The sequence below is a fragment of the Gorilla gorilla genome, chromosome 1, assembly GCF_029281585.2.
Source record: "Gorilla gorilla gorilla isolate KB3781 chromosome 1, NHGRI_mGorGor1-v2.1_pri, whole genome shotgun sequence".
NCBI classification, from domain to species: Eukaryota; Metazoa; Chordata; class Mammalia; order Primates; family Hominidae; genus Gorilla; species Gorilla gorilla.
Genome location: NC_073224.2, coordinates 230,159,865 through 230,182,718, shown reverse-complemented (window position 1 = coordinate 230,182,718; position 22,854 = coordinate 230,159,865). Strand labels below are relative to the sequence as shown.

The 22,854-nt window shown below is 48.0% G+C and overlaps 1 protein-coding gene across 8 annotated transcripts; it reads left to right on the top strand.

Annotated features, from left to right (window-relative positions):
* The first annotated feature begins 381 nt into the window (after nucleotides 1-381).
* On the top strand, nucleotides 382-22,224 carry CENPS (centromere protein S). Of its 8 annotated transcripts, XM_063702979.1 has the most exons (6): nucleotides 781-900; nucleotides 1,213-1,739; nucleotides 4,184-4,307; nucleotides 4,999-5,032; nucleotides 10,689-10,755; nucleotides 12,589-13,132. In XM_063702979.1, the coding sequence occupies exons 2-6, from the start codon at nucleotides 1,737-1,739 to the stop codon at nucleotides 12,727-12,729; spliced, it is 369 nt and encodes a 122-aa protein (XP_063559049.1). In that variant the 5' UTR covers nucleotides 781-900; nucleotides 1,213-1,736; the 3' UTR covers nucleotides 12,730-13,132. The 8 variants fall into 8 exon arrangements, with proteins under 8 accessions (XP_063559039.1, XP_063559047.1, XP_063559038.1 ...); XM_063702977.1 differs by lacking the exons at nucleotides 1,213-1,739; nucleotides 4,184-4,307 and adding an exon at nucleotides 21,699-21,835 and having other exon boundaries at nucleotides 386-900; nucleotides 12,589-12,765; XM_004024634.5 differs by lacking the exon at nucleotides 1,213-1,739 and having other exon boundaries at nucleotides 706-900.
* The last annotated feature ends 630 nt before the right edge of the window (nucleotides 22,225-22,854 follow it).

Sequence of the window (22,854 nt, the reverse complement as noted above, 5' to 3'; positions counted from 1 at the left end):
TAGTGAGACCTGGTCTCTACAAAAAATAAAAATTAGCCAGGTGCGCTGATGCAGGCTTGTGGTCCCAGCTACTTGGGAGGCTGAAGTGGGAGGATCACCTGAGCCCAGGAGGTGGAGGTTACAGTGAGTCTTGGTGGTGCCACTGCACTCCAGCCTGGGCGGCAGAGCGAGACCCTGCCTCTCAAAAAACTACAATAAAAACAAACCAAAATTGGGTTTGATGGTCTCACTTCATTGTTAACATAAAGGAAAAACAGTAACACTTGTGTCAGAACTATACTCCTGCCAATGGCAACAAGGCAGTTCCTGTTCCACTCGCTGAATGAGGTCACGGGGCGTTCACTCATTGTAGTCTTTGTGACGCTATTGTTGGTGATAGAATGATAAAAGTTGACGGTGGATTTTGCAAGATACACCTGAGGTACAGGTGCATGGAGCTCCTGATAATGTGTACTGCGTTACATGATCTGTAAATCGTGGGCTACGCATCCTCTACACCCGACTGGAACACGCTTTGCACCTATGCGCACACGTGTTTCGCGGAGAGTGGTGCTCAGCGCTGTGCCAGGCGCCGAATCAGGCTCTGGGGTGCAGCAGTGACCTCGGTGGTCATGTCCCCGCGTCGCCCGGCCACCTCCGCAGAGCAAGCTGAGCAGGGGGCTGGCTGGAGGCCGACGGCAGAGTCCTCTCAACGGAGCGCCGCCAGGGGGCGCGCGAGGCAGGGCGGAGCTGCGTACTTTGTCCGCCCGCGCGGCCCGTCGCCCGCGCCGCGGCGGGAAAATCCGACCTGGCCGCGCACCACCGCCCCTTCTCGGCCCTCCTGCGTTTGCCCAGGGTCGGCCCGCAGTGATGGAGGAGGAGGCGGAGACCGAGGAGCAGCAGCGATTCTCTTACCAACAGGTACAGGAAAACGGGGGTCGGGCTGGGCTGGGCTGGGGCAGGACGGCGTCGAGTTTTCGGACAGAAAAGTACCCGGAAGCCCCCGGCGGCTTCTCATCGGCCCCCCGCCCCCGGGCGCCCCCCGCGGCTGCGCATGCGTTGGCTCAACTGCCGCGGGTGGTGCTGGGAGGCGGTTTCCGCGGCAACGCGGCTGGACCCTGGCCTGCGCCGGCTGGGGAGGAAGCGGTTCTAGGGGAGCGTGCGGGCGCCGGGGTCCGGCGGCGAGAGGCCACCTTCTGGCTTTGCGATGAATCCTCGGTTTCCCCTTCTCAGATGGGGTTTTCGTGAGGGTACAACGTCGGCATTAGACACTCCAGGTGACGCCCGTAGCGCGGTGGGCGGTTCGGGCCGGAGCTCTGGAACGCTGGCCCTGGAGGCGTCGACCCCTCGTTACTGATGCAGGGACGCGGTGCGGACCAGTCAGGCCCAGAGCTTGTCCTTAGATGTGGGTTCGAATCTCTGCCCCGCCAACTTGTGATCGTATCGACTCGGCCCAGACGCAATTTTCTTCTCTGCAAAATCGTCATAAGAATAACCACTTGTCAGGGTAGCTGCGGGCATCCCATTCGTTCCTTTCATCAGCGCCGGGCATATGGGGCGTCAGAGGCTGAGAACGTTGCCGTGAAGAGGCTTAAAAGCAAGACCCGGAGTGGCGACCTTAAAGAGGACGGACTGAAGAAATGCGGGAATGAGCTCCAGACGCGGGAGTTTCCTCTCTACAAAGTTACACTGCAGCAGCTGTCTACCCTGCCCCTTGTATTTTGAGAAGTTCAAACCTTCAGAAAAGTTGCAAGAACATGGTACAGAATGCCCAGATGCCCGTCACCTTGATTCACCACTAGTTAGCATTTTGCTGTTTGCTCCCATGCTTCCCTCCCAGCCCCGCGATTGGAGAATTAATTGCAGATATTTTGACACTTCGCCTTTACATTTTAATTCTTTAGTACACATCTCCCAAAAAGGCATTGGCTGGGCGCGGTGGCTCACGCCTGTAATTCCAGCACTTTGGGAGGCCGAGGTGGGCAGATCACTTGAGGTCAGGAGTTCGAGACCAGACTGGCCAACATGGAAACCCCCTCTCAACTAAAAGTACAAAAATTAGCCGAGTGTGGTGGCGGGTGCCCGTAATCCCAGCTACTCGGGACGTTGAGGCAGGGGAATCGCTTGAACCCGGGAGGCGGAGGTTGCAGTGAGCCGAGATCGCACCATTGCACTCCAGCTTGGGCGACAGAGCGAGACTCCACGAGACTCCATCTCAAAAAAAAAAAAGAAAGGCATTCTCCTACTACATCATTTCAATAAATTGTCCCACTCAGGAAGTGGGACAATTAATTTTGATAAAACTCTATTGAATGTGCATTGTCAAGTGCCCCCACTTGTCCTAAAGATGTTTCTTTTAACTGTCTTTTTTCCTTCATCCAGGATTCAGTTAAGGGTGGTGCATTGCATTTAGTCATCTTTGGTCCTGCCTACCTTGTTTTTTTTTGGTTTGTTTTTGTTTTTTTTGAAACGGAGTTTCACTCTTGTTGTCCAGGCTGGAGTGCAGTGGCTCCATCTTGGCTCACTGCAACCTCCACCTCCCGGGTTCAGGAGATTCTCCTGCCTCAGCCTCCTGAGCAGCTGGGATTACAGGCCCCTGCCACCACGCCCAGCTAATTTTGTATGTTTAGTAGAGACAGTTTCACCATGTTGGCCAGGCTGGTTTTCAACTCCTGACCTCAAGTGATCTGCCCGCCTTGGCCTCCTAAAGTGCTGAGATTACAGGTGTGAACCACTGTGCCCGGCCTGTTCTTAGTCCCTAGAACAGAGCCTGGCTCTCAATAGACGAACAAATGCTTACTGATGAAGCTGCAAAGATGGGCTGAGAAATTTGCCCCTCAGCGTGATTAGCTTGTAGACGATTTCCCCCCATTCATGTAACCAACTGTTCTTGGCACTTGGTAGGCAGCAGTGAACAAAATTGACAGGGTCCTGCCCTTGAGAAGTTTAGTGATTTAGCCTCTAAGTGCAGTGATACCCCCAGCCCAGCCAGGGGGAGGGGAGGAGGAGGAGGAGGAAGGTCTGAGAAAAATTCCTGGAGCCAAGAGCATTCAGAAGAATTCATGTCCTGTACCCTGACCCCCACCCATACCTAAAAAAGATTACCTTGAGCCGGGCAGGGTGTTGTGGGCCTGTAGTCCCAGATACTCAAGAGGCTGAGGCAGGAGGTTCACTTGAGCCCCGGAGTTCGAGGCTGTAGTGTGCAGTGATCACACCTGTGATCTTCGTGCCTCCCAGGTTGATGGCTCTTTGGCTTCTCCTACCAGAGGCCTCAGCTTACCTAGTCTTGTGAGGTCTGAAATTCAGGAAGGTAGATGCCCTCCTCATCTGTCTGGCCTCTATCCTGAGTTCCTGGACTTGGGTTTTTGGCAGTTCCTCCTCCTCTTGCCTATGCGTTGAACACTTGCTGGTAGATTTTATGCCCTCGTGGGTTCAGCTGTCATCATGTGCAGCTCAGCTGTGTCTTCAGCCCCGAGGCCGAGTACCCACAGGTGGGCTCAACAGAACTCTGTCGTCAGGTGGCTGAAACCATTGCTTAGCTTGTCTTGCAGTTGAGGCTCATCCTCCCCTCTCGGTAATTTTCTGCAAGGGGTGGAGAGATCTTTTTCAGTACTGAAAAGGTTTGCCAAGGAGCAGTGAGGGCCCCGTGGAGGTGGCCTCCCAACCCTCCAAATCGAGAGGGGTGGGTGTGCCCTCTTGAGCCTTTCCCGTGTTGTACTTTTGTCCTCTGGGACGTGCAGGCCTGGGGCTGCCAGGGGCTTGCAGCAGAGGGATGGGATCCTTCTGTATTGTTGATTAACTGCCTTAAGGGCAAAGTTCCCTGCCTGGTTTTTCATTGTTTCCCAAACACCTAGCATATGCCCTTACTGAGTTGGAGCTCTGCAGATAGTTTGGAATAAGTGAGTGAAACCACTCAGGGCCTTGGCAGGCACCAGTCTGACCTGTCTCCCCACTGACTTGCCATCTAATTTCTTATCTTTACCTGACATAAATCATAACCATTAACAAGGAAGTAATGTTTCTACAAGTCACACTCCAGTGGGTCTCCTTAACTTATTAGTACACTTGAAAAGCCACTCAGCCGTTATGGAAAGCGCCAAAGGGATTGGGCTGAGCAGACCCTCTCCTTGGTCTTAATTTTTTAAGGCGTGAAAAGCTCTTATTTGCAACCTTACCCATGAAATATTTTGATTTTTTTACCCAGAGGCTAAAGGCAGCAGTTCACTATACTGTGGGTTGTCTTTGCGAGGAAGTTGCATTGGACAAAGAGATGCAGTTCAGCAAACAGACCATTGCGGCCATTTCGGAGCTGACTTTCCGACAGTGTGGTATGAAGCTTCGGCCTCCCCAGCCATGTCTGTAAACCCCAAAGGTTGATTTCACCTGGGAGCAGTGCGTGGGTGGGAGCTGTGGCGAGTCTGACCAGCAGACCAAGAATATTATCATCATCATGCGTTCTTCATGAAACACTTCTCTTCTTGGCTGCGAGATGTGGATATTTTATGGGAGGAACTATTTTTTTCCTATTACACTAACACTGGGGCACTAACGCCTTTATTTTATTGTTTTAAACTGCCCTGATGGCTGGAACATTAGACATTAAATTCTTTATTTCAGTGCTTTGTAACGTTTTTATATCACCCATAGTTTCTTTGACAGCTGAGCTTGTAGCATTGGTATTTGCTTGACTTCAGAGGGGAAATGAAAGACCTCACAAGCCTTAACTGTAGCAGAAGTTAAAGGATAGTTTCTAGAAACCAAAGGCATAGTCACAATTGATGGAAGACTTGCCATGAAGGGTGAAGGGCTCTGGGAAGGACAAGGAGATCGTCATGAATAAAAAGCTACAGGCTCTTATGGAATGGTGGGGCTGCTGGAAATGCCTCCTTTCACCTTTAAGAGGGTTTGTTGTATTAGTCAAGTCACTGTACTGGCTGTAGAAATCAAGGCTTCACTTTTTCTGCTTCTGAAATTTGATGGGAGGGTGCCTAAAGTGTGTATCTTTTTTTTCTCTTTCAGAAAATTTTGCCAAAGACCTTGAAATGTTTGCAAGGTGGGTAGAGAACTTGATTATCCGACACTGCGTCTGTGTAGCTTTTTGGGGCCTCTCCATCTGGTGGGTTATTTCAGGAGAGCTTTAGCTATTCAGTTTTCCGTGTGTTTTGTGGAGGCTTGTCTCTAATCATGGTTCTGCAAGAACATGACGCCTGCTTCAATCACGGTGATTCAGACTTATTTGAACATTTTTTGAAGTTTTCCAAGTATTTTTTGTTAAAGAACCCAAGTTATTCAGTCCCAAGTGAAAAAGGTGTGAATACCACCTCCAGGACCCTGAATGCTGGTGCCTGTATTAAAAACCATGTCTTCAGGTGGTTTCATTGCTCAGGGTTTGAGAACATGGTGCCTGGGGGTGGCTGCCCCTCTGCGGAGGGAGCTGCAGTGTGTCCGCGGTGGTAATTGCTTGCAGGTGTACACAGAATGGCAGGCAGGGGTTTTCATTTGCCACATTTGTTCCGAGTAAGACGCACTCCTTGGAAAGTGGGTGACTTGCTTTCAGCTGCTGAAGCCTCAGCTTTTACAGGTGATTTATGCTCAGCTCTTCAATTAGTACCGCAGGTAATTGAAAACAATTGCACCAAATTGCTTTTATGAAGCAATTTGAATGACGAAGGCCTGAAAGGGCGAAAGCGTTCTAATTTGCTGCCACTTGGATTCGGTGCCAGCCTCTCCCACACCCCTTACTTTTCACCTTGTTCCCGTTAGCTCTTTGTTTCTCGGGTGCGTGTTTTGAATGAATTAAAGCAGTGGGTTCTCGGAGGGCAAGCTCTCAATCTGTCCTATTCCTGTGGATATTCGTCCCTGAAAACCGCTTAGCATCTTCAGCTTGGCCAAAAGGGATAAGATAGTAGGAAGGGATACCGATAGCTCATGTGGCTTAGTCATTGCTGATTCAGGCAGTTGCCCCTTATGTGTGGCCCTCCTCCCCGATGAAAGATATTAATCACTTTTACTTGTTATTTCTTTATTAGCTGTGGGAAAAAAAAATGAAAAATTTAAATACTTAAAAATAATATATATATATATATATACACACACACACATATACATATATATTTATATTAGAGACACAGCGTCTTGGTATGTTGCCGAGGCTGGTCTTGAACTCCTGTGCTCAAGCAATCCTGCCTTGGGCTCCCAAAGTGCTGGGATTACAGGTGTGAGCCACCATGCCCAGCCTGAAAATACTTCTGTAAAAATTCTATTTAAAAAATGAAATTAGAAAGAGCATGGTAACACATTAGGCTTTCAGATATTCTGTGTTTTTTAAAGTATATAAGAGGTTGATTTTTTTTTTTTTTTTTTTTTTGGAGACAGAGTCTGACTCTGTCGCCCAGGCTGGAGTGCAGTGGTGCAATCTTGGCTCACTGCAATCTCTGCCTCCTGGGTTCAAGTGATTCTCCTGCCTCAGCCTCCCGAGTAGCTGGGATTACAGGCATGCACCACCACATCTGGCTAATTTTTGTATTTTTAGTAGAGATGGCGTTTCACCATGTTGGCCAGGGCGGTCTTGAACTCCTGACCTCAAGTGATTTGCCTGCCTCAGTCTCCCAAACTGCTAGGATTACAGGCGTTGAGCCACCGCGCCCGGCAAACAGTTGATTTTCTTTTGCTGGGTACTGGTGGGGAAAGGGGTATGTGCGTGCATGTGTGTGTGTGTGTGTGTGTATGTGTGTGTGACTTAGACCATAAGCTCCACAAGGAAGGGCGACATCTTTTATGTAAAAGTGTTTGTGGAGGCCGGGTGCGGTGGATCACACCTGTAATTCTAGCACTTTGGGAGGCTGAGGCGGGTGGATCACCTGAGCTCAGGAGTTCGAGACCAGCCTGGGCAACAGGGTGAAACCCCATCTCCTAAAATACAAAAAAAAAATTAGCTGGGCGTGGCAGCATGCGCCTTAATCTCAGCTACTCAAGAGGTTGAGGCAGGAGAATTGCCTGAACCAGGGAGGTGGAGGTTGCAGTGAGTCGAGATCGTGCCCCTTCACTCCAGCCTGGGTGACAGAGTGAGACTCTGTCTCTTTAAAAAAAAAAAAGAAAGAAAAGAAAAAAAAAAGTTTGTGGAAACGCTGTCTCTGAGAACTGAGTGATCCAGAGTCCAGTGATGAGGCTCCAGGAGTCTGGGGTGCAGCCAGAGGCAGGGAAGCACCCCCTCTTCTTAGCACAACCCACAAGTACAGGTTTCCTTTGAAGACTCATCTTGTGTGAATTCCAGTTTGCTTTCATACAAAAAAGCATTGTTTTATCCCTGAATAAAATTGACATTCCTGGAAGGTCAGCTTTGGTTATCTTGTGGATTTGAGTTGTCCCTGTCACACTTTCTCTACTCCCAAGACTATCATTACCCCAGTTTGAGAAAGATGGACTGTTTCAAGTCAACTATATGTTACATAGTCTCTCTAGGCTGGCCTGGGAACCTAATGAGTATTCGTAACATTGTTTCATTAGGACAAATTTATTTTCTTTTTTCTTGTTTCTTTTTTTTTCTTGAGACAGGATCTCTCTGTTACCCAGGCTAGAGTGCAGTGGCAGGATCATAGCTCATTGCAACCTAGAGCTCCTGGGCTCAAGTGATCCTCCCACCTTGGCCTCCCAGAGTGTTGGTATTACAGGCATGAGCTGAGCCACTGTGCCTGGCATCTTTTTTCTTTTTGGTGAGCTTGTTATGAGAAATTTCTATGAGAATACACATTTAAATTCTTATTTCTTTTTTCTTTTTTTTTGGAGCAGGAGGGAAACTTGAGAGCAGGGGCTGTTTTGTTTTGTTTTGTTTTTTGTTTTTTGAGATGGAGTCTCACTCTGTCGCCCAGGCTGGATTGCCATGGCGCGATCTCAGCTCACAGCAACCTTTGCCTCCTGGGTTCAAGTGATTCTCCAGCCTCAGCCTCCTAAGTAGCTGGGATTACAGGCGCCTGCCAGTACACCCAGCTAATTTTTGTGTTTTTAGTAAAGACGGGGTTTCACCGTGTTGGCCAGGTTGGTCTCAAACTTATGACCTCAGGTGATCCACCCACCTTGGCCAGCCAAAGTGCTAAGATTACTGGCGTGAGCCACTGTGCCCGGCCAATTTTTTTTTTTTTTTTTTTGAGACAGAGTCTCTGTCGCCCAGGCTGGAGAGCAGCAGCTCAGTCTCGGCTCACTGCAGCTTCTGCCTTGCGCGTTCAAGGTTCAAGCGATTCTCCTGCCTCAGCCTCCTGAGTAGCTGGGACTACAGGCAAATGCCACCACACCCACTAACTTTTGTGGTTTTAATAGAGATGGGGTTTCACCATGTTGGCCAGGCTGGTCTCAAGCTCCTGACCTCAGGTGATCCGCCTGCCTCGGCCTCCCAAAGTGCTGGGATTACAGGTGTGATCCACCATGCCTGGCCAGAGAATACACAATTAAATTCTAAATAATCAATTCACTAGCAGACTTTGGAAAGCAACTGCCAATCTGAATTTTTGTTTTGTTTTGTTTTGTTTGTTTTTTGAGACGGAGTCTCACTCTGTCACCCAGGCTGGAGTGCAGTGGTGTGATCTCAGCTCACTGCAGTCTCCGTCTCCTGGGTTCAAGCGATTCGCCTTTCTCAGCCTCCCAAGTAGCTGGGATTACAGGTGCCCACCACCATGCCTGGGTAATTTTTGTCGTTGTAGTTGAGACAGGGTTTCACTGTGTTGGCCAGTCTGGCCTCGAACTCCTGACCTCAAATGATCCATCCACCTCCGCCTCCCAAAGTCCTGGGATTATAGACATGAGCCGCCACACCTGGCCTGAGTTGTGAATTTCTTTATTTAGCTTTGAAATCTCTAGTCTCCTAGTATTGTTAACAATCAAACATTTTGAAGAAGATAGATATTCTATAGGAAATACATTCTGGAAACTTTTGGGAATCGTCTTTAAAGCCTGTGTTACAAAGCGTGTTATATGAAAAATTGCTTTTGATTTTCCCTAGCTAGAGTAATTTTCTGGAGTTGGAGGTTTGACTTAGGAGAGTCTGTGATATGCAGTGGCGGGCAGAGGATGCCCTGCCCCTCCATTGAGGGCCTTAGTGCAGAGATAGCAGAGGCCAAGCTGAAGTGGTGGAGAGGACTGAGATCGTTGTTTCCTGAACGCTTTCTTGTAAACAGATAAGTTCACTATGTAAACAGTTCATTGTGCTTATTCCTTTTACTGTACTTTAAGAAGAATGTAAATACAGACAGAGCAGCCTGGTTGTGAGGTTGAGACTGGGCCACCCTGTCCATGCGCACTTAACATTCTCCACCCAGAACGTCTGTGGACTGGCCTCATTCTTTGTGGCTGCTTTTATGTCACCTCTGTCTTTTTTCTCCCCTGTGTCCTGGTCCTTGCAGGTTGCTAATTAGAAAATTATCTCTTGAAGTGGGTATTAATGTCATGACAAGCAGATATTGTCAATCACGATGAGATGACACGTGATATTTGTCTATTTAGCAGAATGTAAAGGATTAATTTGGCCAAATTATGGAGAATAATTTCTGGGTTGAATTTATCTTTTAACTCAGCAGTTGTTCAATGAGGACTCACCATGTGTGCTGGCCAGTTTGCTAGTTATTAAGGATGCAAAGATTCCTATTTATTCCTGCTTACAAAGTACCTGTGTATTTTGTGGGGAAGTTAAAAATGGAAGAAGGGTATAATCAGAGTAATATATTATTGAATCGAGCTTATTATCTCAAATTACCTTTCCTAGCAAAGATAAAAGGACTAGAATGAGAATTTGAGTCCAACTTGTGAGCAAGAAGCAGACTCCAGTTTAAAGGGTGTTCTTTGTGGCTGGGCTCGGTGGCTCACGCCTGTAATCCCAGCACTTTGGGAGGCAGCTGGATCATGAGGTGAGGAGTTCAAGACCAGCCTGGTCAAGATGGTGAAATCCTGTCTCTACTAAAAATACAAAAAAATTAGTGGGGCATGGTGGCGGGCGCCTGTAATCCCAGCTACACAGAAGGCTGAGGCAGAGAATTGCTTTAACCCGGGAGGTGGAGGTTGCAGTGAGCCAAGATCGTGCCACTGCCCTCCGGTCTGGGCGACAGAACGAGACTGTGTCTCAAAAAAAAGAAAAAAGAAGGATGTTCTTTGTTCTACCTGGGTTATTGTGGAGGGAATGCATTAACTACTTGTTGGGAATGGGGCCTTAGGAGGCGTCTGCGTATGCTTTTTCCTGTAAGTTAGCCCTTGGAGAACATCAGGATCTTGACCTAAGTAAAGCCATCCTTTGTGGAGGTTCTCTTTGTTCTTCTATTTAATGTCTATTTAAGCAGGTGCCCTCTGTATCATGAGGCCCATTTTCTCTGCACTAGAGTTGTACACTGACCTTCTTGATTTTTCTATGGCCTTCGCTGTGGCCAAGCAAGCCAGGTTTGGAAGGGCGCTAAGCCCCCAGCCTCCTGTCTGTGCTCTTATGCTTCGGGTACCCTTGGCCCTAAGCAGAGGTGGAGAGATGGGCCTCCGCATTCTCCATCTCTTTACTTAATTGGGGTCTTAGGAACTTCACTAATTTTTGTGTCACTTTTGCTTAATGCCCTTTATCTAGAAGGATGGGCTACTTAGAGATCCCTGCTAGTTTGAAGTCTGACCGTGAACTTCTGTGTTTCATCAAAACTTTAAATAATACCAAACATTTTGGTGACTTGCTTCTGCCCTTTCTGCAGACATGCGAAAAGAACCACAATTAACACTGAAGATGTGAAGCTCTTAGCCAGAAGGAGTAATTCACTGGTGAGAGATGAATTTCTTTCCTCACTCCCCTTTCCCATCGCAATACATTATTCCCAATCAATCACTTGAAGCCATGAAGTTATTCCCCAGGGCACCTTGCATTAGAAACTAGAGGTGGCTGAACCATTCAGACCTGCCTGTAATTTACAGTCTTGCTTTCATTATGATGGATCTTGCTAAGCCAATTTGAAATTTTCTAATCAGCACTCTCTGGATTTTACAATTTGCCTTTTTTTGTAATACCTCAAAACTTTGGTCCCATGTTTCATTTACAACATGATGTCAGAGACTGGTCATAGGCTAATCTGCAGGGATAGTTTTGTTATTGCGTTCACAATTCTCCGAATGGGCCAGGTATGGACGGAGTTTCCGTATGGCTGGATATGCAGGAAAACACGTTTTCCATATTTTCAAGTCTAGAAATCATTTGACCAAGCCTCCGTTGTTCAGGTGAAGACCCAGAGATACTCTGGTCATCCCAGGCTAGTGGCTTTGGCCAGTAGCAGAGCCAGGACAGCGGGGAGCTTTCCTGACTGAGTGTAATGCTAGACATTAAAGCACTTGATGGCTGTGATAGAATGTGGGCCCCACAAGAGCAGGGGCTTTTGTCTCTTTGTTCTCTCTCCATCTGTGTTGCCTAGAATGCACCTGTGTGCCTGGCACACAGGAGGGGCTCAATAAATAGTTGTCGAGTGAATGAATTTGTATAGCAGTTTACAGGGGCTTTTCCAGATACTATTTTACGTATATTATTTAATGCTCACAACTTTTTTTTTCTTTTTTTAAATTTTGGACATGCAGTCTCTCTCTGTTGCCCAGGCTGGTCTTGAGCTGGGCTCAGGCAGTCCTCCCGCCTTGGTTTCCCTATATGCCAGGATTACAGGCGTGTGCCACAACTTTTTTTTTTTTTTTTTTTGATGGGGTCTCACTTTGTCACCCAGGCTGAGGGCAGTGGCGCATCATTGCTCACTGCAGTCCCCGTCTCCTGGGCTCCAGTGATACTTTCACCTTAGCCTCTCAAGTAGCTGGGACTACAGGTGCATGCCACCACACCCGGCTAATTTTTGTATGTTTTGTAGAGACGGGGTTTCACCATATTGCCTGGGCTGGTCTCAAACTCCTGGGCTCAAATGATCTGCCTGCCCTGGACTCCCAAAGTGCTGGGATTCCAGGCATGAGCCACTGCACCTGGCCACAACTATTTTTTTTTGAGACGGAGTCTCTCTCTGTGGCCCAGGCTGGAGTGCAGTGGCATGATCTCGGCTCACTGCAAGCTCTGCCTCCTGGGTTCATGCCATTCTCCTGCCTCAGCCTCCCGAGTAGCTGGGCCTACAGGCACCCACCACCACACCTGGCTAATTTTTTGTATTTCTAGTAGAGACGGGGTTTCACCGTGTTAGCCAGGATGGTCTCGATCTCCTGAGCTCGTGATCCGTCTGCCTCAGCCTCCCAAAGTGCTGGGATTACAGGCGTGAGCCACCGCGCCCGGCCTCTGGCCACAACTCTTAATAACACAACTTATTGGCTAGGTGTAGTGGCTCATGCCAATAATCCCAGAACTTTGGGAGGCCAAGGCAGGAGGATGGCTTGAGCCCAGGAGTTTGAGACCAGCCTGGCCACATAGTGAGACCCTCATATCTACAAAAAATTTAAAAAAAAAGAAAAAAAAAATTGAAGCTGCGTTTAATTCTTAGAAATGTAACCCAGGCTTTGGCTTTTCTACCCAAATTCTTTGAGTCAGAGGTGGTTGTGGAGGGTTTAGTTTCGTTTGTTTGTTTATTTAGGTTTATAAAATGGTTACAGCCAGATATAAATACAGATTTTTTTTTATAGCTAAAATACATCACAGACAAAAGTGAAGAGATTGCTCAGATTAACCTAGAACGAAAAGCACAGAAGAAAAAGAAGTCAGAAGATGGAAGCAAAAATTCAAGGCAGCCAGCAGAGGCTGGAGTGGTGGAAAGTGAGAATTAAAGTCCCTCGCCGCTTGGAAAGTGCAGCCTTCTACAGGTAGAGCCACCTAGAAATGCATATGGCTGCAAAGGAAACTTTGAAGGGTTAAATAGAGATTTAAAAAAATAAAATAAAAAGGCTGGGCTAGGGTGCTTTTTGTGCTGAATTCTCCACATTGTTAACTGCCAAAGCTAGTTTTAGAGAATGAGAAAGTCTTAAGCAAAATACTCCCAGGTCTCACTCCAGAACATAAAAATGGTGTGTGATCGAATGGTATATATTAGAAATTACATCTATTGTAATTAAAATTGTGTGAGCAATTAAACATGGTTGACTTTTTCAAGCAAAAATCAGTTCATCTTTTGATGTAATTTTCTAGGCTAAATGACAATCTCTGAAAGATGAATAAAGCTGTATTTATTTAGCTTTTCTGGTTACTAATGTTGTTTTTAGACATATGCCGCCTTTGATCACCAGGTAAAAGGGCATATGTTTGGGAATGGCCCTTTTTACTTTTTTTTTTTTTTTTTTTTTTGAGACGGAGTCTTGCTCTGTCGCCCAGGCTGGAGTGCAGTGGCACGATCTCAGCTCACTACAACCTCTGCCTCCTGGGTACAAGCAATTCTCTGTCTCAGCCTCCCGAGTAGCTGGAGTTACTGGCACCTGCCACCATGACTGGCTAATTTTTGTAGTTTTAGTAGAGACAGGGTTTCACCATCTTGACCAGGCTGGTCTTGAACTCCTGACCTCATGATCCACCCACCTCGGCCTCCCAAAGTGCTGGGATTACAGACGTGAGCCACTGTGCCCAGCCTTTTTATTTTTTTATTTATTATTTTTTATTTTTGTGTGTGTGAGACAGAGTCTTGCTCTGTTGCCAGGAGTGCAATGGCGTGATCTCAGCTCACTGCAACCTCCGCCTCTCGGGTTCAAGCGATCTCCTGCCTCAGTTTCCCAAGCAGCTGGGACTACAGGCATGCACCACCATGCCCAGCTAATTTGTGTGTTTGTGCTTTTTTTTTTTTTTTTTTTGAGACAGAGTCTTGCTCTGTCGCCCAGGCTGGAGTGCAGTGGCGTGATCTCGACTCACTGCAGCCTCTGCCTCCCGGGTTCAAGCGATTCTCATGCCTCAGCCTCGTGAGTAGCTGGGACTACTGGAGCACGCCACCCCACCTGGCTAATTTTTGTATTTTTAGTAGAGACGGGGTTTCACCGTGTTGGCCAGGCCGGTCTCAATCTCCTTGACCTTGTGATCCACCCGCCTCAGCCTCCCAAAGTGCTGGGATTACAGGCATGAGCCACTGTGCCCGGCTTTTACTGTTTTTTTTTTTTGAGATGGAGTCTCGCTGTGTTGCCCAGGCTGGAGTGCAGTGGCGTGATCTCGGCTCGCTGTAACCTCTGCCTCCCGGGTTCAAGCAGTTCTCTGCCTCAGTCCCCTGAGTAGCTGGGATTACAGGTGCCCGCCACCACGCCCAGCTAATTTTTGTAGTTTTAGTAGAGACGGGGTTTCACCAACTTGGCCAGGCTGATCTTGAACGCCTGACCTTGTGATCCACCTGCCTCGGCCTCTCAAAGTACTGGGATTACAGGCATGAGCCACCGCACCCAGCCCAGCCTTTACTTTTTAAAAGTGATTTTCTCCAGGTGACTTTTTTTTTTTTTTTTTGAAAGGGAGTCTTGCTCTGCCGCCCATGCTGGGGTGCAGTGGTGTGATCTCAGCTCACTGCAACCTTCGCCTCCTGGGTTGAAGCGATTCTCCTGCCTCAGCCTCCCGAGTAGCTGGGATTACAGGCATGCAGCACCACGCCCAGCTAATTTTTGTATTTTTAGTAGAGACAGGGTTTCACCATCTTAGCCAGGCTGGACTTGAACTCCTGACCTCAGGCAATCCTCCTGCCTCGGCCTCCCAAAGTGTTGGGATTACAGGCATGAGCCACTGCACCTGGCTGTCTGTGACTTTTCTCTATTTTGTAACAAAGCTATGGTTCTGCTCAGGGAAGTTTTGCCTGAGGGGAAATCTGGGACTGCTAGATCAGAACACTTCGGCATGTCATCCTGTTTTAGTTTGTGAGAGAAAACACTCCCAAGGGTGCCCGTCCTACTGTCTTCTCATGCCTTTGGATTTCTTAGAGGTCCAGACATGCCTTTCCCTTTACCCTTCAGCAATATGGTGAGGAGAAGGGGCAAGGGTTTGTGGAGCCCTTTCTGTGTGCCAGGCACCCACTGGGTACTCCGTGTATTACCCCACCAGTCTCCACAACTTGATCGGTGTGGATCTGATTCTCCACCTTCTCCCCATGAGCAAATGGAAATTTGATGAGGTTCACCAGCTGCCCAGGGTCACCCAGCCATAGTCAGGAGAGTGTTCACATTTGGGGCTGCTCACTCTAGAATGGGTGAGAGAAAACGGCATTCATTTGGAGTAGAATTTACACCACCTGTGCCCAAATATGATCAGCAAAAGATACCCCAAAGCCTGACTCTCAAAGGGAGGCACTAAGCTATGGCCGTAGTAGGGCACCGAGTTCACACTTCATGGTTTCAGGTCTGCAAATGACTCAGCACTTGTTCTTATGTTAATTATAATATCTGTGTGTCATATCAGTGAATGAAAAGTGAATCATAAAGGCTTCCATCCTAGTACGTTCAGCCGAAGGTCCGTATGTTAGCAGTTTCATTTTTGGATAAGCACTCTTTAAACTCCTTATTGGCCAGGTGCAGTGGCTTGTGTCTGTAGTCCCAGCAACTTGGAAGGCTGAGGCAGGAGATTCACTTGAGTCTGGGAGTTTGAGACCAGCCTGGGCAGCACAGTGAGACCCCATCTCTTAAAAAAGTAAAAAATAAGTTAGGCATGGTGATGCATGCCTGTAGACCCAGTTAGCTACTCAGGAGGCTGAGGCAGACGGTTGCTTGATCCCAGGAGTTCAAGGCTTTAGTGAGGTGACTGTGCTACTGCACTGCAGCCTGGGTGACAGAACAAGACCCCGACTCTAAAAAATAAATTCGGGAGGCTGAGGCAGGAGAATCGCTTGAACCCAGGAGGCAGAGGCTGCAGTGAGCCGAGATTGTGCCACTGCACTCCAGCCTGGGTGACAGAGTGAGACTAAGTCTCAAAATAAAATAAAATAAAGTAGAATAAAATAGATAAAATAAAATAAATAAATAATAAAACTCATCAAGAAGAGTTTAGGGAATAGATACTATAGACTTTCCAAAGGTTGAAAGATCTGGGTTTGCTTCTTGGGTTTGCACCCCTAGTAGCTGTATAACTTTCAGAGACTTTGTGCTTTTTTTTTTTCATTGAGACAGCGTCTCACTCTGTCACCCAGACTAGAGTGCAGTGGCACAATCATGACTCACTGCAGTCTCCACCTCCCAGGCTAAAGTGAGCCTCCTGCCTCAGCCTCCTGAGTAGCTGGGACTACAGGCATGCGCTACCATGCCTGGCTAATTTTTTAGGTTTTTTTTTGTGGAGATAGGGTCTCAGAATGTTGCCGAGGCTGGTCTCAAGCTCCTGAGCTGGACTCAAGTGATCCTCCTGCCTCAACCTCCCAAAGTGCTGAGATTATAGGCATGAGTCACTGCACCTGGCCTTTTCTTTTTTCTTTTCTTTTTCGAGATAGGCTCTTGCTCTGTACAGTGGTATATCACAGTTCACTGCAGCCATGAATTCCTGGGCTCAAGCAATCCTCCTGCCTCAGCGTCCCAAGTACCCAAGACTACAGGTGTGTGTTACCACACCTGGCTAAGTTTTCTTTTCTTTTTGAGACAAGGTCTCACTCTGTCGCCCATGCTGGAGTACAGGGGCTCAATCTTGACTCACTGCAGCCTCTACCTCCCATGCTCAGGTGATCCTCCTACCTCAGCCCCCCAAGTAGCTGGGGCCACAGGTGTGTGCCACCATGTCCAGCTAGTTTTGTTTTTGTTTTTGTTTTTGTTTTTTTTCTGTAGAGGTGAGGTTTTGCATGTTGCCCAGGCTAGTCTTGAACTCCTGGGCTCAAGTGATCCTCCTGCCTCAGCCTCCCAAAGTGCTGGGATTGTAGGCATGAGTCACTGCACTCGGCCCTTTTTTTTTTTTTTTTTTTTTGAGATGGGCTCTTGCTATGTCAGCCAGGCTGCAGTACAGTAGCATGATCACAGCTCACTGCAGCCACGAATTCCTGGGTTCAAGCAGTCCTCCTGCCTCAGCCTCCCAAGTGCCCGAGACTGTAGGTGTGTGTTGCCACACCTGGCTAAATTTTTTCTTTTTCTTTTTTGTCATAAAGTCTCACTTTGTCACCCATGCTGTAGTGCAGTGGCACAATCTTGGCTCACTGCAGCCTTGACCTCCCATGCTCAGGTGATCCTCCTACCTCAGCCCCCTAAGTAGCTGAGACCACAGGTATGTGCCTCCACGTCCAGCTAATTTCTGTAGAGATGGAGTTTTGCCATGTTGCCCAGGCTGGCCTTGAACTCCTGGGCTCAAGCGAATCTCTCGCCTCAGCCTCCCAAGTAGTCAGGACTGCAGGTGTGCATTGCCATGCCTGGCTAAATTTTTGGTTTTTTTTGGTAGAGATGGGGTCTTGCTATGTTGCCCAGTCTGGTCTTGAACTCCTGGGCTTAAGTGATCCTCTTGTCTCCACCTCCTAAAGTTTGTCACCTTCTTGAAACAGTCATTATCAGTTCTCATGAAGCCTTCCCCAATTTGCAGCACATTCCCCTTTGCACACTTCTTCTCGCACTGAAAAATGTCCTTGTCTTTCATTTGTGTCTATGTATCCGATTTCTTTGAGGCTGCGACACCTCTGTCAGGGTGTGGGTGGTGTGGGTCCCTTGTGGTATTGCAAGTTCCATACTGGGTGCTCAGAATGTTTAATTAGCTCATCGAATAAAATTGGCACACTAGACTAACGATATAGGAAGCTGGTGAGGCCGGGTGTGGTGGTCTCATGCCTGTAATCCCAGCACTTTGGGAGGCTGAGATGGGTGGATCACTTGAGTTCAGAAGTTTGAGACCAGCCTGGCCAACATGGTGAAATCTCTACTAAAAATACAAAAATTAGCTGGGCGTGGTGGCTCCTGCCTGTAATCCCAGCTACTTGGGAGGCTGAGACAGGAGAATCCCTTGAACCTGGGAGGCAGAGGTTGCAGTGAGCCGAAGTTGTGCCACTGCACTCCAGCCTGGGTGACAGAGCAAGACTCCGTCTCAAAAACAAAAAGAAGATGGCTGAACTGCTGTGAATGTCTCATCTGCAAATATAACTCAAAATTTTTAGTGTCATTTGTGGGAATTATTTTGGTACAGAAATAAAAGATGGGCCAGGTGCGGTGGCTCATGCCTGTAATCCTAGCACTTTGGGAGGCCGAGGCGGGCGGATCACGAGGTCAGGAGATGGAGACGATCCTGGCTAACACAGTGAAACCCCATCTCTACTAAAAATACAAAAAAATCAGCCGGGCCTGGTGGTGGGCACCTGTAGTCCCAGCTACTCAGGAGGCTGAGGCAGGAGAATGGTGTGAACCTGGGAGGCGGAGCTTGCAGTGAGCTGAGATCGAGCCACTGCACTCCAGTCTGGGCGACAGAATGAGACTCCATCTCAAACAAAAAAAAACAAAAAACAAAACCAAAAAAAGATGAAGCAACATACGATGTATAAGCCTCTGGCCAGCAGGCCATGCTGATCTTACCTAGGATTTTAACATAAGCAAAAAGACTGTGACAAATTCAAGATTGAGATTTCCCTGCTGAAGGTGTAAACCAGGACTTTGGAAAACTGAAAACAAATATGTTCACTTGTAGAAAGTGCCGGCAGTTTTGGGTTGCGTTACTTCAATTTATAGCCTTGCCTTGGATGCTGGTCGTCTATAGCAGGTTTGGGTGGATGTTTCAGATTTTACTCGGTGTCTAGTTGGGCAGAGGGGTCTGTGCATTTGTCTGTGTGATTCAGCAATGAGGGCCTGTGAGGAAGAACCAGCAGGTGGCACAGAGAGGGACTCCATGGTCTGCACTCTCAGCAGTGGTGCCAGCCTCAGGAGGAGAGAGAGCCCTGGGAGCTGGTCAAGGGCAGGGCCGGGCACTGCTTCCCAAACTGACTGTGCCCTGCAGTAACAGCACATCTCACACCCGACACACACAATGCGAATCATTATTTATCCTTACTACGGGTGATGCACACTAATTTTAATTTCATTCGAAAGGAAAGTACTGGCCTATAACCCACAAGTGGGTGGTCAGGAGCAGTTTAGAAAACACTGGACCAGGCCGGGCGCTGTGGCTCACGCTTGTAATCCCAGCACTTTGGGAGGCCAAGGCGGGCAGATCACGAGGTCAGGAGATCGAGACCAGCCTGGCTAACATGGTGAAACTCTGTCTCTACTAAAAATACAGAAAATTAGCTGGGCATGGTGGCCAGCGCCTGTAGTCCCAGGTACTTGGAGGCTGAGGCAGGAGAATCGCTTGAACCCGGGAGGCGGAGATTGCAGTGAGCCAAGATCACGCCACTGTACTCCAGCGTGGGTGACAGAGCGAGACTCCATCCAAAAACAAAAAGAAAACACTGGTCCAGGCTGGGGGCGGTGGCTCACACCTGTAATTCCAGCACTTTGGGAGGCCGAGGTGGGTGGATCACCTGAGGTCGGGAGTTCGAGACCAGCATGACCAACATGGAGAAACTCTGTCTCTACTAAAAATACAAAATTAGCCAGGCGTGGTGGCACATGCCTGTAATCCCAGCTACTCGAGAGGCTGAGGCAGGAGAATCACTTGAACCCGGGAGGCAGAGGTTGTGGTGAGCCGAGATCACACCATTGCACTCCAGCCTGGGCAACAAGAGCGAGACTCCATCTCAAAAAAAGAAAACACTGGACCATCAAGAGTTCGAGACCAGCCTGGCCAACATGGTGAAACCCTGTCCCTACAAAAAATATAAAAATTAGCCAGGCATGGTGGCGGGTGCCTGTAATCCCAGCTACTCGGGAGGCTGAGGCAGAAGAATCACTTGAACCCAGGAGGCGGAGGTTGCAGTGAATTGAGCGCGCCATTGCACCCCAGCCTGGGTGGGCCAGAGCCCGGCTGCCCCGGGGCCAGCAGTGCCTGGGCGCTTGTTGGAAATGCAGCTCTCAACTCCTCCCTGCCCCAGTGCATCAGGACCTGCCTGCAAAGTGATCCGTCTGCACTTCAGTTTGAGAAGGCCTGGCCTAGAGGACGGTGGGTCTGGCATGCTGGGCTGAGAGGCAGTACTGGGAGCGATTCTTGGGGCCTCCTTGCCGACAATTGGGTGAAACCAGCGGATACGATCGTAGCGTCTCTGAGCCCCCATTGCCTCCTTGTTTCTCTGCCCATAGTAGAAGAATGTCTCTGAAATTACTGGATGAGTTTCAGTCATACTTTCACATGGGCACAATTTCACATTCAAGCTCCTTATCCTAGGCTAATTTTATATTATGTTAAATCACTTGTTTTTGTTCTCACGGCTTCCTGCCTGCTATAGGCATAATTACGAGGAAGCAGAACTTCTCCAGAAGCAAGCACACATGCGTTCCAAAATAAGAGCAAATTCGCTCTAAACACAGGAAAAGACCTGAAGCTTTAATTAAGGGGTTACATCCAACCCCAGAGCGCTTTTGTGGGCACTGATTGCTCCAGCTTCTGCGTCACTGCGCGAGGGAAGAGGGAAGAGGATCCAGGCGTTAGACATGTATAGACACAAAAAACAGCTGGAGATTGGGCTTAAAATACCCACCAAGCTCCAAAGAAGAGACCCAAGTCCCCAAAACATTGATTTCAGGGCTGCCAGGAAGGAAGAGCAGCAGCAGGGTGGGAGAGAAGCTCCAGTCAGCCCACAAGATGCCGTTGCCCCCCGGCCTCCTGCTGCTGCTGCTCTCCGGGGCCACGGCCACTGCTGCCCTGCCCCTGGAGGGTGGCCCCACCGGCCGAGACAGCGAGGTGAGTACAGTCCCGACATGGCCACACGCTAGCCCACTCTCTGTCTGGTTGGCTTTTTGGCCTGCATGGTGAGTGTGTGTGTGTGCACGTGTGTTGCACTTCACAGCTTGGACAGGACACAGGGCTCAACTTTGTAGTGTTCTTGGCTGGCCCGAGGTACTGGGATGCTGTATTCAGACCACTGATCCTCAGTTACATGTCCCAACCCATGAAGCCTGCTGGAAACCTGTGCAGCTCAAGGAGGGCCCTCCGTCGGGTGTCTGGGAAAGGGGAAGCGAGTGTACCCGTCCACTGCAGGACAGGCGTGGAGCTGCGACAGCCCTTCCAGAGCCTTCAGTTATACACAGCACAGGCTCCCACTGGCTCAGAGTAATTGGCATCATTACATTTTCTGTTGTGAGAATTTGTAACTTCATGAGGTGATTGATTGTTCTTTTTTCCATTTTGAGAAAGTTCCAAGAAAGGGTATATAAAGTTGAGCATTAAAAATGGATTTTTCTCTAAAGTTATCAGATGAGTTTCAGGCTGGCCATTTATCAGCAGATTACTCCCAGAAGCTTTCTAAGGAATTTGAAAAACCAGAATATAACGTTTGTTTCAGTCCCATCGTCTCAGAAAGCAACTTGTGAACATCCAGGAGTGTGGCCAAAGGTGGGAGAATGAGTAAATTAGCCTGATCCAACTCGGGGCTTCTCAGCTGCCAGTCACTGAGGGGAAAGTGGCAGATTTCCTGACCTCTCCTAATTAAGGACCTTAGCAAAGAGTATGGAGCAAAACCAGGTTTTTTCCCTTGACTTAAAATGACCAACTTTTCCTTTTCTCTAATTAAAGCAATTTCTTTAAGGTATTCTCTTCACTTTCTCATCCTCATCCTTTAAATGGAAATGAGGCTTATCGCTATGGAGCATCTTTTCATTTTAATATTTTCTTTCTCTTTTCTCCAGGGTAGTCTTTTAGATCTTTTTTTTTTTTTTAAGTAAGGAGGAGATTGCATATCTTTGAATGCTTGCTGCCTGAGCCAGATTGCTGAGTTTTCTTTCCTTTGCCATCTGCTTCTCTTTAAAAGCATATGCAGGAAGCGGCAGGAATAAGGAAAAGCAGCCTCCTGACTTTCCTCGCTTGGTGGTTTGAGTGGACCTCCCAGGCCAGTGCCGGGCCCCTCCTAGGAGAGGAAGCCCAGGAGGTGGCCAGGCGGCAGGAAGGCGCACCCCCCCAGCAATCCGCGCGCCGGGACAGAATGCCCTGCAGGAACTTCTTCTGGAAGACCTTCTCCTCCTGCAAATAAAACCTCACCCATGATTACTCACGCAAGTGTAATGACAGACCTGAATAAAATGTATTAAGCAGCAGTGATCTTTCCTCTCCTCCTTCCCAAGTCATTTGAAAAGTGTTTGTTATTTAAATTCCAATAATGCCCAATACTGATGTGTCTTGAGTAATTTGGAACCCAAAGTGAAGATCTTTGATAAAGATTTTTTTGTGGTTTGACTGGACTGTGCTGAGTGCGGGCACTGGGCTTTTCTTCTGATGTTCATTATGGTGCTGGGAAGCTCTGTCTTTGATTTAAAATAAAATAGCTAAAGGCTACACAATTAAGAGTTCAGAATAACATCTTATTTCAGTTTATGAATTGATATGAATTGTCTAATTTAAAAAATATTTCCCTCACATTAAAAGCAAATTTTTAACATCAGGCTCAAAGAGCAAAATGATTATTCCTCATGTTTTAGCTGAAATTAATTTTAAAACATATTAAACAGAAAACCTGCTGACATGCCTGTGAAACTGACACTCGAACTTGCTGTTATGTACCAGTTTTAATTAGTAGCTTAATGGGTTGCAATTCTTTTCATGGATTATAGCTTCAGATTTGCTTTGGGAGGAATGAAGGCTACCCACAGAATTTTTTTTTTTTTTTTTTTTTTTGAGACGGAGTCTAGCTGTCACCCAGCCTGGGAGTGCTATGGCGTGGTCTCAGCTCACTGCAACTTCCGCCTCCCAGGTTCATGTGATTCTCCTGCCTCAGCCTCCTGAGTAGCTGGGACTACAGCATGCGCTTCCATGCCTGGCTATTTTTTTTTTTTTTTTTTTTTTTTAGATGGAGTTTCGCTTTTGTCGCCCAGGCTGGAGTGCTATGGCGCGGTCTCAGCTCACTGCAACTTCCGCCTCCGAGGTTCAAGTGACTCTCCTGCCTCAGCCTCCCAAGTAGCTGGGACTACAGG

Excerpts from the sequence above, each read along its gene's own strand:
- CENPS (XM_063702968.1), top strand. The coding sequence starts at position 612 with ATGTCCCCGCGTCGCCCGGCCACCTCCGCAGAGCAAGCTGAGCAGGGG. Across the intron at positions 901-20,474 it reads AGCGATTCTCTTACCAACAG|GGCTGCCAGGAAGGAAGAGC; the intron begins GTACAGGAAAAC and ends CATTGATTTCAG. Across the intron at positions 20,633-21,698 it reads CCACCGGCCGAGACAGCGAG|CATATGCAGGAAGCGGCAGG; the intron begins GTGAGTACAGTC and ends TCTCTTTAAAAG.